A 15,468-nucleotide genomic window follows, 5' to 3' on the forward strand; every position below is an offset into this window, starting at 1 on the left:
TAAATAAATAAAAAAATAAAAACGTGTATGGCTTCCCTTCAAGCATGTCAGCTTACTACATCATAAGACTTCATAAAATAAAAATTGCCCTAGGTTTTAAAAATTATACGCATTCCAACAAAATTATTTTCATATCAATGAGGTTTTTAAACTAAGAATCCATTTACAGCATAAAGTGGCAGCACATTTTATTCACACAGCAATGAAAATTATTCCTATAAATTAATGTGAGCTGAACAAATTCACCTTCCAATGTGCATACAGAAAGTGGGGATGTGAAGACGGCAAGGTGGGTGAGACACAAGTTAAGTAATGAGTACCTTCCCATTGTGGTTTTTACTTTAAAAGCACATGCTAAGGGCCGGATGCAGTGGCTCATGCCTGTACTCTCAGCACTTTGGGAGGCTGAGGCGGGCAGATCACTTGAGGTCAGGAGTTCCAGACCAGCCTGGCCAACATGGTGAAACCCCATCTCTACAATACAAAATACACGGCTAAAAATACAAAAATTAGCCATGTGTGGTGGTGCATGCCTGTAATCCCAGCTACTCAGGAGGCTGAAGCACGAGAATCGCTTAAACCCAGGAGGCAGAGGTTGCAGTGAGCCAAGATCACAGCATTGGACTCCAGCCTGGACGACAGAGCAAGACTACATCTTAAGAGAAAAAAAAAGCACATGGTAAGCTCATGACAGTGAACAATAGTAAAACAAAACCAAAAACCCCCTCAGAATCTAAATAAGGAAATGGTCACTCCTTTTAAATGAGCTCTTCTGAGTCTATTTTTACAAACGAGCCCAGCAATGACTGAAATCAGTAGAATTCCAGCCTGTGTCCATTTCATTTTGCCTGACCCAACACACGGAGGTTTGGGGGTTGTGTTTGCTGCTACAAAGCACTTCCTCTGCCCACTGAAAAGGCAGAGTTCAGAAAGGACGTGAAGAGAGGGCTATCTTCTTTCTCTGACACCTTCACAGGAGGCTGGGGAAACTGGGATGAGAAACTGTAAAGAAATGAGGTGATTTTTAACAAGTATGTTGGAGTTTGTGCACTGAAAGAATCATCGAACTTCAAAAGGCCAACATGCAAAACATTCCCGAATTCCTCTTTGGAAACCTCTTCCAGAACTCGGTTGTTTTTGACCAAATGTGATGTACCACTTCACTTAATCTTATTCCCCAGCCTTGGTACTAACCGATGTCTAATTTCCAAAAATCAAACCCATCTTAAAGGTACCAATAACCGCCTTGTGTTAAAATAACTTAGGGGGAAGCCATTAGACTGAGATGGATCCAACACCCAGTTCCAAATTAAACTAAATGAAACTTAAGATCAGCCAATCCTAAATGGCCAAGTGAGCGTTAGTTACACAATCAGATACTTGCCACTGGGATAACCTAAATAAGACAACTGCTCAAACTTTAACCAACCAACTTCTCTCCTGTGCCTCATCACACACCCTCTAAAAGCCTCCCTTCACACCCTTCCTCGGGAGCCCGAACCACTTCAGTTTTGGTGTGGCTTGATTCACGAATGGCTGTTTGCTCAAATAAACTTTAATGTGTTTTATCCTTTAACATTAGTAATAAAGATATTCAGAAAACTTGCTACAGATCCTTAAAGCTTGTTTCCAAATAGGCATTTAGTCCATGTTTCAGCACAGTTAACTTCAGTGGGAAAGAATGCATGGCATAGCGACATTTGCATTTACAAGCTCAAGTACTTTCCTTCAAACACAAAACAGCCCACCCAGAATTTGACACCACTTTAAGCAGAACTATGACTAGTATTCCATGGTGTTCAAGAAATCAACAAAACCCCAGAGGGTAAAGATGAAAGAATTCCAATTTACCCCCATTTCTTCACATTTTATACTAGGATTCAGCTTCTCTAGTCTAATTCTTTGCTCATTATTAGTAGTAACAGCAGCTGCATTTAATGAGTATTCATAAAGGACTCCTCACCAGAAGAAACACTTATTCTTCCTTGTCAATCCTCAAGACCATCCTCTGAGGTGGATCTTAACATTATGCTTCTGGCCGGGCGCAATGGCTCACGCCTGTAATCCCAGCACTTTGGGAGGCCGAGACGGGCGGATCATGAGGTCAGGAGATTGAGACCATCCTGGCTAACACGGTGAAACCCCGCCTCTACTAAAAATACAAAAAATTAGCAGGGCATGGTGGCGGGCACCTGTAGTCCCAGCTACTCGGGAGGCTGAGGCATGAGAATGGCATGAACCCGGGAGGCAGAGCTTGCAGTGAGCCGAGATCGTGCCACTGCACTCCAGCCTGAGGGACAGAGCGAGACTCCATCTCAAAAAAACAAACAAATAAATTATGCTTCTTTTATAGATGAAAAGGGAAATTGAGGAAATGTCCAAAGTCATACAGTGGCAAAACTGGGGTTCAAACCAGAGTTTGACCACGAAAGCTGTGCCCTTAACCCCTGGGCCACACTGCAGTGGTCAAGAAGACAACCCCAGCAAATTGAAAGGGACCAACTGTACCTAGTATGTGCAGAAACTGGGTCAATACTTTGCCATCATTAGAGAAGAAAAAGGAGAAAATAAGGATTTGCTTTTATCAACATTCAAACATGGGAAGGAGGTAAACAATAAAAGTCAGCTAAAATAAATAATATAAGGAATGCCTATTTCATGCTAATTTCCCTTAGGGGCAGCAGCTCTTCTCTTTTTCATTTATTTTCTTGGAGACAGGGTCTTCCTCTGTTGCCCAGGCTGGAGTCCGGAGGCACAATCACGGCTCACTGCAGCCTCAACCTCCTGGGCTCAGGCAATTCTCTCACCTCAGCCTTCCCAGTGGCTGGGACTACAGGTGCATGCTACCACACCCAGTTAATTTTTAAAAATTATTTGTAAAGACGGGGTCTCACTATGTTGCCCAGGCTGGTCTCAAGTGATCCTCCCACTTAAGCCTCCCAAAGTGCTGGGATTCTCACCCCTTAATTTTCAACGAAAGCTTTAGATGGTCCCCATTTCCTATTTTAGGGGGTGCTCTCCAACCTGGAGGTGACATTGGCAAGAGCTGGCCTCATATTTCTTCTCTCTCACTTCAGCAGGCTACGAATTCCCCTTTTTTTTTTTGAGACGGAGTTTTGCTCTTGTTGCCCAGGCCGGAGTGCAGTGACATGCTCTCGGCTCACTGCAACCTCCACCTCCCGGGTTCAAGTGATTCTCCTGCCTCAGCTTCCCGAGTAGCTGGGATTACAGGCGCCCACCACCACGTCTGGCTAATTTTTTGTATTTTTAATAGAGACGGGGTTTCACCATGTTGGCCACTCTAGTTTTTGAACTCCTGGCCTCAAGCAATCCACCCATCTCGGCCTCCCAAAGTGCCAGGATTACAGGCATGAGCCACCGCACCTGGCCCCCTCCTCTTATAAATAAGACCACATACCAATCTATAGGTTTTGCCCCTAATAAAGGAAATCAGCCATTGATTTACACCAATAGATGGCAATGTTGCTCAGTCTGTAGAATTACGAACAGAGACTCCTTAGATTAAGTTTCCTTTATCATACCAGCTAAATGCTAACTGAAGCATTGGCAGCAACTCTGTTCCCCAGATGAAATCCCAAGTTTCTTCCCAGCACCTCCCGAGATGTGCTTCTTCATTCCATTGTTCAGCACTCCCCGGAGCACACATCTGGGACTCAATCAATGTTCATGGGATGACCACCAGGATCCTTTTCACAGCAAGTGTCACAGTGTTTCCTATCTGAAACACTAAAATGATCTATACAAAGGTAATCTTCCAAAGCCTCTACAGCATGCATGAATTACTCTTAGAACCAGGACAACCTACCAACCATTATTAAAAAACAAAACAAAACAAAACAAAAACTCACAATGGCTGCATCTAGCTCCCTGTGTACAGCAGGTGCTTACTACAGTATTGCCTCTCCTCCCAATCTCCTCTGCTGTCTTCACTACTTTACCTCCAACTATTTTCTACCACCTCCTTCTCCTCCACTGTCTCACCTACCAGGGCATAAAATAGGCTTTTCACTTCCTAGAGAAAATAAGGATGGCAATGCTTACACTTTGTCTGAAAGGGGAAAAGTACACCTACTGTGTGCCAGACCCTTTTGTATGTCATCTCATTTCATTCAGTCTGCAAAGCAAACTCAGGAGGTGGTAATTATCCTTATTTTACTGTTGAGGAAACCAGGGCTCAGAGTGATCAAGCAACATTCCCAAGGTCGCCACTGTTTTCCCAGTGGTGATTTGAAATGTGGACCCGAGTTTTCTGATTCTACTTTACCAGAATGTGCCATTTAAAAGTTAGGAAAATCCCAGCACTTTGGGAGGCCGAGGCGGGCAGATTACCTGAGGTCAGGAGTTCGAGACCAGTCTGGCCAACATGGTGAAACGCTGTCTCTATTAAAAATACAAAAATTAGCCAGGCATGGTGGCAGGCACCAGTAATCCCAGCTACTCGGGAGGCTGAGACAGGAGAATCGCTTGAACTCGGGAGGTGGAGGTTGCAGTGAGCCAAGATCTCACCACTGCACTCCAGCCCTGGACAACAAGAGCAAAACTCTGTCTCACACACACACACACACACACACACACAAAGTTAAAAAGAACATTTGCCTTTGAAATACTGTTTATGAAAATATAAAGACACTAAACATTTTAAATGACAGAAACCTTTCACTTAAAAGAGATCATAATTGCAATAAAAATATTGTAGCCTCCTAGTTTAACCATTTTACAAATATGATTTTTACATCATGTAAAACGCATCCCTGTATTTCACAAAATTAGATAGACTCAAATTTTCCAGTTTTAAGATCGACTTTAGAAATGGGCCTCGGTTATAGTGTTAGGGGAGTTAACATTCATGGGATGATTATTCAAGTCTGTAATGAGATTTTAAAAATTCAATTCAGTTAGTAAAATCATACATGGGAGATGGGTGGTGGGGAGGAGAGAAAATTTATTTCTTTTTAATCCAACTACTTCTCCACAAAGGTGAAAATAAGAACCACATTCAAGTAAACAGAATCTTTTTTTCTTAAAAAAAGAGAAAGCAAATACGTTGTAACAATAAAGGTAAAATAATTAAGACAAATTTTTAAAAATTATCAATTTAAAGTTGTCAATAAGTAACAATGAAACTTCAGGTTTTTTTTTTTTTTTTTTTTTTAATGGAGTCTCACTCTGTCCCCCAGGCTGGAGTGCAGTGGCGTGATCTCAGTTCTCTGCAACCTCCACCTCCCAGGTTCAAGTGATTCTCCTGCCTCAGCCTCCTAAGAAGCTGGGATTACAGGTGCTGCCACCACACCCAGCTAATTTTTTTTTTTTTTTTTTTTTTTTTGAGACGGAGTCTCGCTCTGTCGCCCAGGCTGGAGTGCAGTGGCGCGATCTCGGCTCACTGCAAACTCCACCTCCTGGATTCATGCCATTCTCCTGCCTCAGCCTCCCGAGTAGCTGGGACTACAGGCCCCGCCACCATGCCTGGCTAGTTTTTTTGTATTTTTTAGTAGAGACAGGGTTTCACCGTGTTAGCCAGGATGGTCTCGATCTCCTGACCTTGTGATCCACCCACCTCAGCCTCCCAAAGCGCTGGGATTACAGTGCTTTTTGGGCTCTCCTTTACCCACACAACCACATGATTAGGTAAACATCATTAGCCACATGCTAGAAATAAGAAAATTGAGGTTATCAAGGGCAAGTAAATTGCCCAAGGCACACCACCACAGGGAAGCAGAGCTGAGATCTGAAGCGTTCTTTTCTAGAAGGTTCATTTCACTACCCAGTTTTCAGAATTCTCTCTGGGGAATTAAAAGCCAAGTACCTCACACTGCACCAAGGTTCTTACCCTTGGATCCACAGGTGGTCATCGTGGAATCTTTCTGACACTGTTTGCGAAATCACAGGCATAACCAGTAAGTAAGAGGGCTTCAGGTTGCACCCCACCCGAGGTAGAGGACTGTGTGGGAGCACAAAGCTGGCCCTGCCCGATGTGGTGGGTGGCCTTCCTTGTTCACCACCACTACCACCAAACAGGACTCTATTTCTGACTGTATGCAATTTTTTGGATAGCGCCATTTCAGCTGAGATACTGATCTCAGGTCCAGTCTTCCACGTGCATGACTGGTAGTGATGCACACCCATCAACATCTCTGAGCTTCAAACACCCCTCTGTGGGTCCCTCCTCCTGAATTCACAAGGCTGCTGCAGGGATAAATACACAGGCATCTGCCGCATCTCAACTCCTACTCTCCAAATGTTTGCTATCATGGTTTGCAAAATATTTTACCCCATATTGGCGATCCAAATTAAATATAACAAACATGTAAGGGTTTGCAGCAAAATCATTCAAGTAGTGTCTGGACCAGTTAAGAGGATATAGCTCAGGCTACCATCTTAGCCTGAGTTAAGTATTCTACCACTAAAGAGCAAGTACTCCCCCTTCCCATTTCCCCCCTACCCACATTTTTTTTTTTTTTTTTGAGACAGGGCCTTGCTCTATCGCTCAGGCTGGATTGCAGTGGCACGATCTCCACTCACTGCAACCTCTTTCTCCCGGGCTCAAGCGATCCTCCTTAGTCTCCTGAGCAGCTGGAATTACAGGCATGTGCTACGATGCTCGGTCAATTTTTGTTAGTAGAGAGGAGGTTTCACCATGTTGCCCAGGCTGGTCTCCAACTCCTGGGCTCAAGCGATCCATGTCCCTTGGCCTCCCAAGGCCTCCCAAGTGCTGGGATTACAGGTATGGGCCACCATGCCCAGCCACCCATCTCCCTCCTCTTGCCACCAAATGCCCTTAGGCAACTTAAGTCTTCATGACTTTCTCACCAATTACAAAAAGGCTTTATTATATTTTGCCAAATATTGCTTTCATTATGTCTCCAAACATTATTTCACCACTCATTTTTATAACAAGTGCAGTGAAGATATGCTTATCGAATATTGTACAATACTGTTGTGTTCTGTAACACTCTTTCGGGAACAGCTTAGATGTAGGTAACAAGAGATGCCTGTGTATGAAAGTGCTTCATAAACTGTACTGTATAAATGTAAACTACTATCATTTTCAGGTAAAATCAGAGAATAAACGTCTCTGTTGTTGGAAGTGTCCTCTCAGGACTCATCTAGTCCAACCTTCCCAGTGACTGGATGAGGGCACAGACTGAGGCCAGAGGCATGAGGCTCGGGATTGGAGAGTTAGAGGCCAACACAAGTATAGAATCTGCAGTCCTAGCACAGGGATCTTTTTCCTCCCCTGTGTAATTTATCTTTAAAAACGCTGATAGTTTTCTGGTGCTGGGAGCACCATGCCCTTTAAAACTTATAAATTAATGGACGATTACAACAAAAAGAACTTTTTAACTAGCCCTCAATAAATAGTTGTTGGTGAAATTAGAAATTTGAGGTTGAATTGTTAAAGATCGTCTTGGTCACTCCTCTCTCGTGAAGAAACCCATCGACTCAGAATCACCTCCTGCAACCAATAAAAAAAAAGACCATTTCTTAAAACAGAAATGTAAGACCATTCTGGGGAGCTGACACCACAGCTACATTTCACAAAGGGCAGTCTATATAATGATGATACTGTTCCCATCTTTATAACAGAAACATCTGGAGAAAACGAATGTAACAATATAAACCTTACAAGCATATAGTATCTACTTTCACCAGGCAAAGATTTTAACAGCTAAGCTTGCCTCTGCTGTGGTATTCTACTAGCACATTTCAGAAACAGGTGGGCTGGATGAAAGCTAGCATTTTACATTAGAGCTAGGTCTGTGATGGCATTGCTGTAACTGGGCCAGCTACTGAGAAGGGAGAAATGAGGTTGATGAGCATTTTATGAAAAACTAGCCTAGTGGAGATAAGTGGGACCAACTGAAGGGAAGAGGTGCTGGGACCCTGGAGACCAACCAGCATGTCTGCAGGGGGCAGGGCGGTGTGAAAAGAAAGGATAACGTGTACAAGACAGGATGACAACAAAGACATACTGGATGTTGGGAGGAGCCAATGACAACGTTAAGGCTCTACACACAGAGGGAGGGAATGCAGAAACACGGACACACACTAGACAACTCGGCCAGACCAGAGAGAAACAAGCCAAGATGACAGGAGGCGCCTTGGTTCAATACAGAAGCCCAGAAGCAGGAACGAGTCAACAGGGACACTTCTGGTCTCTGGGAATGAGACCTGTGAGTGGTCCTGGCCTGGCCAGGAGGTCACAGGCCACCTGTAAGAGAGCAGTTTCAGCTGAGTGATGGGGACATCACAGGTAATAAAGCAGGGAATTAAGGAATAGTGGAAGTCAGCATAGATTTCATGTCCAATGGGTTCAATGGGGAAAAGGTGAGAGACTTACAGAGCCTGCCTGAGAAGGCTCTGTTACCAAGGCAAAACTGTATTCACGTTATTTTCTTGGGACCACATGTTCCAGATACACTATGATTCACAGAATGTTTGGGATGACATGAATTTCTCTGAGTTTACCCACCTGAACTTTAATCCTTTTCATACATTCTGGTGACTCCATTTCCTTGTCAGTCATAGTAGAGGGTTTAATCAAATAGCACAGCATAAGTTCCTATTGAGAAATGAAAAACCACTTCTGTATCCTACAAAATAATAGTACAAATTTGGGTGCATCAGCAGGAAATGCAGGCGGTCTCCAGTCCCTCTCACTGTGCACTCCAAGTGGAAACTCACAGAGCACATCAGTTTCCTCCTGGGGAAATCATAACTGGGATTTACGTTCTGACTAAGTACCTGCCATTTAGTAATCACTGAACATGGCAAGAGATATAAGCAGATACATTGATTATAAACACACCATTAAGAATACTAAATATAGTTAAGTCCTCAATGTCCTTGATAGGTCCTTGGACACGGACTTTAAGTGAAATGATGTTGATACGGTTTGGCTGTGCCCCCACCCAAATCTCATCTTGAACTATAGTTCCCACAATCCCCACGTGTCATGGAGGGACCTCGTGGGAGGTGATTAGATTATGGGGGCGATCCCCATGCTGTTCTTGTGGTAGTGAGTTCTCATGAGATCTGATGGTTTTATAAGGGGCTTCCTCCTTCACTCGTCCTCTCATTCTTGCTCCTACCACCCTTTGAAGAGGTGCCTTCCACCATGGTTTTAAGTTTCCTGAGGCCTCCCCAGTCACATGGAACTGAGTCAATTAAACCTCTTTTCTTTATAAATTACCCAGTCTCAAGTATTTCTTTATAGCAGCATGAGAATGGACTAATAACGGATGTACAGCAGGTCTTCAAATAAACTTCAACATTGTTTTCTTGAAATGATGAGAAGAAAAAACGGTTTTGTTATACAACATTAAAGTTGCAGTTTCCAAGAACATATCAACAATGTTAAGTGAGGACATATTAAGTATATGCTACGAGTCCCCTAAAATGGGCATAAAAATTCTAGAAACAGTATAGGCTCCCTAATTTTCTATAGGACCAAGCTAAAGCCTAGGAAACCTAACCTGCTCTAAACGGCAGTCATCTCTAGCCCTGCAAGACCCTCGGGCCTCAGCCCCACCTCACCTCCAGCGGCACGAGGATGAAATTAGAGGGTATCTACAATTTGTTTTCAGCCAGCAAATCACTGAGTAATGAGAACACACACAGCTTTCTTTCTTGATAGTCCTTGTGTAAGCTGAGTCCCTCCTATCTCTGATGGCAACACGAAGGATATAGTGAAACAAAAGCCAGGGAGCCAGAGAGCTGTGGGTTTGGATCCCGACTCTGCACACGAGCTGTGTGATCTTGGATTAGTCACTCAACGGCTCCAACCTTGGTTTCTCATTGTCAGGATGAGGATAACAACAGGGTGGCAAAGTGCTCAGCAACAAATATCAAGTCCCTTCCTCTCTAAGAGATCTGCAAACTTTCAATGTTTTGACTCCTTTGTGAATATGTGTATGAGTGAATGTTAAATTGCAGTACAAAACAAGTCACATAGCAACGATACCCCTGGGAAGAGAAGCAATGCCTACACAGATCAGATCACCACGGGAAACTTCAAAGCTCCATCATTGGAGCTCAGCAGCAGTTGGGAGGGAGGGGACAATAAAATGTAACATGAAGGGAGGACAACTTCTAGCGCAATAAGGGAAGGGTACAAATGACACCAAATCTTCCAGCATGTCACTGGCAGGAATGTTATGAAGTTTCTACAACTAACTTTTTTGATTCTACTACATTTAAGAAAAAAAAAAAACTGAACCATTTAAGTGACACTCCAATGGCAAAGCTGACGTTGTGTTACCTTAGAGACATTAATGGAAACTCTGCTCAAGGCAGCCAGGGACTTCCAACTGAAAGGCCTGCGGAGAGAGCCTTCAAAATGGTCATCAACTAGCTCGATAATGACAGAATAACTGGAAAATACAAAAAAAGCATGTTAAAAGCAAGCATGAAATAAACCTGTTTAAAAAGAATATTTGTCCTACCAAGAACAAATATACAGAAAATAAAATTTACATCATCTGATTCTAAATTCCCCTAAATTGCTATTGAGAAAATATTAATGAAAAATTCATACTTTAAGTTAAAAACTTTCAGGCTGATTCCAACACTTACTTACAGGAGAAAACAAATACTTTTCCCAATGCGAAAGCTGTAAATTCACACAACTGTTTAGACACTAATACTAACTGATGTTTTTGTTTGTTGTTGTTGTTGTTTTTTTTTTAGACGGACTCTCGCTCTATCACCCAGGCTGGAGTGCAGTGGTGCGATCTCGGCTCACTGCAACCTCCGCCTCCCGGACTCAAGCAATTCTCTGCCTCAGCCTCCTGAGTAGCTGAGATTACAGGCGCCTGCCACCACGCCCAGCTACTTTTTTTGGATTTTCAGTAGAGATAGGTTTCACTATCTTGGCCAGGTTGGTCTTGAACTCCTGACCTCATGATCCACCCACCTTGGCCTCCCAAAGTGCTGGGATTACAGGCTTGAGCCACCGCGCCTGGCCTAAGTGATGTTAAAATGAACAATTACGGCACAGATTAACTCAATGTTTAACACTAGAACATATATTATCATAAACTATGTATCATCCTATATATAGTATAATGACATTAGTGTGTAAGGAGGCATGAACATATAGCATCTATTTGTATGAGGCCAGGAAGAACATGACTTTTGTTCCTATGGCACCAAAAAGTTAAATTAGAGGCCAGAAATTCCTTGTGTCCCTTTAACCCATTAGTTTATTTAAAAATCACTCCAAACCTTGCATGGTAAAATGGAGGGCCTTTCCGATATAGCACTGCAAAGAAGAAAGAAAAAAAAGAAGTATAACCACTCAAAATAATGAGAGAGGAGTAAGACTCAACAAAAAGCTTGCTTTATTAACTTTTCTTCTCCAAAAGGAAGCAAATACTCAATAACCTATATGTAGACAGATAATCTGCAATATGCCTGTGGTCTATTTTTTCAGACAGGGTCTCGCTCTGTCACCCAGGCTGGAGTGCAGTGGCATGACCATGGCTCACTACAGACTTGCCCTCTTGGGCTCAAGTGATCCTCCACACTCAGCCTCCTGAGTTGCCAGGACTACAGGCGTGCACCACCACATGCAGCTAATTTAAAATTTTTTTTAGCGACAGCACCCCGCTATGTTGCCCAGGCTGGTCTTAAATTCCAGGGCTTGAGTGATCCTCCTGCCTCAGCCTCCCAAAGTGGGGGATTACAGGTGTGAGCCACCACACCCAGCCACCATCATCTATTTTTAAAATCCAAACTATTTTTTTCCTGAAACAAAGTACAATTCGTAAAGAAATCTGTTGTCAAGACCCTAACACCTCATCTCACCCTACAAATAAATTCCAAAGTCAAAGTACAGGCAATCTTGCCTTGCCTCTTGTCTTACACTCTCCAGAGTGAGTGTGAATCATACTGAGAGGTGTAAGATTCATAGAATGTGGATCAATATTTTGTTATTGATTTCAGATCAACGTAATGCAAAGTGTCTGACTCACTACTCTGGCCAGCTACTGTGACAGGGGTTGGTAAAAGAAGAAGAATAAGACTCATGCCTATTTTTAAGAAATTCAAAGTCAAGTGATAGAAGTCATAACCATACATGCCATTCAAGTATCAGTTTGCTCCACTATTGAGGACCTGAAGAAGATGGGGGAATTCAGTCTGTGGAGGTCGAGAGCTACTCAGTGAAGGAGCCTGGGACCAGGGACTCTGCCACATAGACTCTGGAATCTGGCAGGGAAACCTTCAGAGGCACATGGTCTGTGGCAGGGACTGGCTAACTGTTCACCGCATCCAGTTATTTCTCCCCCAGGTACATGGCCAGACCACAGCTCTCAGTCTCCCGTACAGTTAGGTATGGAAGGTGACCTTGGAAGCTGTGTGCTGAAGACTGGGAGCCACCAGGAAGCAGTTACTAAAGCATCTTTTGGAGTTGACTGGGCCACCAATCAGAGACAGCTGTGTTGGATTTCACATGAACAAAAATGAACTCTATTGTTAAGCCCCTGAGACTTAGGGTTTATATGCAACTACAGCTATGGGAATTGCCATAACGACACAATTACATCTGTAAGCTGTTAGCTGTCCTCTGTGCTAAAACCAGCACAGAAAAGTTCAAGGAAAAGTTTTGTTTCCCTTGAGGAATGGATAGAATTTTCCTTTTTGGACACATCAATCCTGTAACTAATCATGTTTCTTTTTGGCTCAGGAAGCTCAGAGCCAAATTTGTAGCATGACTTTAGTAACCATATAGGGCCCCAAGGACGACACAGTAACCCTTCACTTAGTCTTGTTTTGCGTCTATATTTTCCATGGTCCATTTCCTTTCTGTATTTCCTATTTAAGCTGTATGTAAAGTACTCGACAAGTCAGCTCAAATTCACTGCGGCACAAATGTAAGTAAATATCCAAACATACAATTTTCAACTTTTTGAGATGGAGTGTACTGGAAAGAAACCATGTATTAGAACAAAAGTGAACTCAGGAGTTTTGTTCCCTGCCCAATCTTTGCCTCTTCAAGTTGTGTGCCTTTAGGCAAGTTATTAACTTCCCTGAGCCTCCGTTTCCAAAATCCTAAAATGAAGACATCAGGGGAAATTGAGATCTTTTCTAGTCCTCAAATGCCATTACCTGTAATCACACATCTTTAACCCAATATGCACCTGGAGCATCACAGAGCTTGAAAGTAGCTCACACCCACAAGGCAAGTAATTTCTGATGATGGGCTCCGACACAGCACAGCTTAGTTTAAGCAAGAACACTGGCAGCAGATGGACCCAAGGTCAAGTCAGCAGTGCCAAGACCATGGGACAACTCTGTATGTCAATTTCCTTATAAAAATGGGGATTATGGTGAAGGCAGAAGTATTAGCACAGTGTATGACATACAGTAAGCATCACAAAGTTACCTATGCTAGTAACAATTACAGTCTGCGTGGCTTAATGACAATGATACATTCTAAGATATGAGTCCTTAGGCAATTTCGTTGTTGTGTAAACACGGTAGAGTGTACTTACACAAACCTAGATGGTACAGCCCACCACACACATAGGCTATGTGATACCACTTATTGCTCCTAGGCTACAAACCTGTTCAGCATGTGACTGTCCTGAATCTGTAGACAATTATAACACAATGATTAAGTATCTGTGTATCTAAACATAGAAATGGTACAGTAAAAATACGATATAAAAGAGAAAACTCGTATACCTGTATAGGGGACTTACGAATGCAGCCCGCAGGTCTGCAAGTTGCTCTGGGTGAGTGAGTCATGAGTGAATGTGAAGTTCTAGGACAGTACTGTGTGCTACTGTACTCTTTATAAACACTTGTTTTCTGTCTTTAGGTTTTTATATACATATATATATAGAGAGAGAGACATGGTCTACCTATGTTGCCCAGGCTGGTCTGGAACTCCTGGGCTCAAAGGATCCTCTCGCCTTGTCCTCCCAAAGTGCTGGCATTACATAGGTGTGAGCCGCCATGCCTGGTCTCTTTCTTCAATAATAAATTAACCTGGCTGGGTGCAGGTCAACATACAATGAACCATGATGGATATGACCGTGGTCCCATAAGATTATAACGGAGCTGAGAAATCCCTATCACCTAATGACATCGTAGCCATCGTGCTGTCATAGTGCAACGCATTATTTGCATGTTTCTGGTGATGCTGGTGTGAACAAACCTACTGCGCTGCCATTTGTATAAAAGTTATTTGACCAAAATGTTATGCAGCACATGACTGTATGATGGTGATCGTGTACTCAGGGGGAAAAATGAAATTGTTTTACAAAAATACCTCCCAAGTAGAAAGATGAAAGCATAAGTAGTCTGAGAAATAGTAGGCATTTAAAAAAAGATCTGAGGGCCGGGTGCGGTGGCTCACACCTGTAATCCCAGCACTTTGGGAGGCTGAGGTAGATGGATCACTTGAGGCCAGGAGTTCGAGACCAGCCTGGCCAACATGGTGAAACCCCATCTCTACTAAAAATACAAAATAATAAAAAAAAAATTAGCTGGGCATGGTAGTGCATGCCTGTAGTCCCAGCAACTTAGGAGGCTGAGGCGGGAGGATCATTTTAACCTGGGAGGTTGAGGATGCAGTGAGCTGAGATTGTGCCACTGCCCTCCAGCCTCGGAGACAGAGTGAGACCTTGTCTCAAAAACTATATAAATAAATAAAAGTAAAAATAAGGTCTGAAAGAACAGGGAGTATAAAAGGAAAACTCTTTCTTACAGAAGAATGCTAGATAGAGGTGTGGAATGAATGACAAAATCAGAAAATGATTAGTGCAATAATTAAATCAGACAACTATTATAATTATTAGAGAAACAGCTACTTACGGTATCACTCCACAAATGACTTGTTTTTTGCAAAAGAAAAACTGTAATTATATGACAGACATTGATTGACAATGGCCATCAAACTTAGCATCACCACAGCAGGAAAGCCTGACTTCACGTACTTCCTGACACACTCCAATAAGCACACACATCACCTATGTATGCCAAGAGAACCCAAGCTTGAGTCTGATCATCAGGAACAATCAGACATAAAGAGAATGGGGAACATCCTTTAAGACTTCGAAAAAAGTCAACATCATGACAAACAAAACAAGAAGGTAGAGTGACTGTATCAGATTACAAGAGGCCGGGCACGGTGGCTCATGTCTGTAATCCCGGCACTTCGGGAGGTCGAGATGGGTGGATCATCTGAGGCCAGGAGTTCGAGACCAGCCTGGCAAACATGGCGAAATCCTGTCTCTACTAAAAATACAAATGTTAGCCCAAGCACGGTGGCAAGCACCTGTAATCCCAGCTACTTAGGAGGCTGAGGCAGGAGAATCACTTGAACGTGGGAGGCAGAGGTTGCAGTGAGCTGAGATCGCGCCACTGCACTCCAGCCTGAGCGACAGAGAGAGACTCCGTTTCAAGAAAAAAAAAAAAAGAGACCAAAGAGATTGCACTGGA

General features: G+C 43.1%; 1 protein-coding gene across 10 annotated transcripts in view; it reads right to left on the minus strand.

Annotated features, from left to right (window-relative positions):
- Positions 1–6,820: 6,820 nt before the first annotated feature.
- Positions 6,821–15,468, minus strand: part of TSEN2 (tRNA splicing endonuclease subunit 2) — a 55,893-nt gene continuing 47,245 nt past the window's right edge. For 8 of the 10 annotated variants that reach the window (XM_054480361.2, XM_054480364.2, XM_054480362.2 and 5 more), the window contains 4 exons: positions 11,245–11,281; positions 10,280–10,391; positions 8,492–8,581; positions 6,821–7,474 (listed from right to left, as the gene is read on the minus strand). In XM_054480361.2, the coding sequence (XP_054336336.1) occupies positions 7,415–7,474; positions 8,492–8,581; positions 10,280–10,391; positions 11,245–11,281 (299 nt within the window). In that variant the 3' untranslated portion in view covers positions 6,821–7,414. Of the gene's footprint in view, positions 7,475–8,491; positions 8,613–10,279; positions 10,392–11,244; positions 11,282–15,468 lie in introns of those variants that run through there. The other 2 variants (XR_010125696.1, XR_010125697.1) reach the window with 2 other exon arrangements.

This window comes from Pongo pygmaeus, chromosome 2, assembly GCF_028885625.2.
Source record: "Pongo pygmaeus isolate AG05252 chromosome 2, NHGRI_mPonPyg2-v2.0_pri, whole genome shotgun sequence".
In the NCBI taxonomy this organism is placed as follows: Eukaryota; Metazoa; Chordata; class Mammalia; order Primates; family Hominidae; genus Pongo; species Pongo pygmaeus.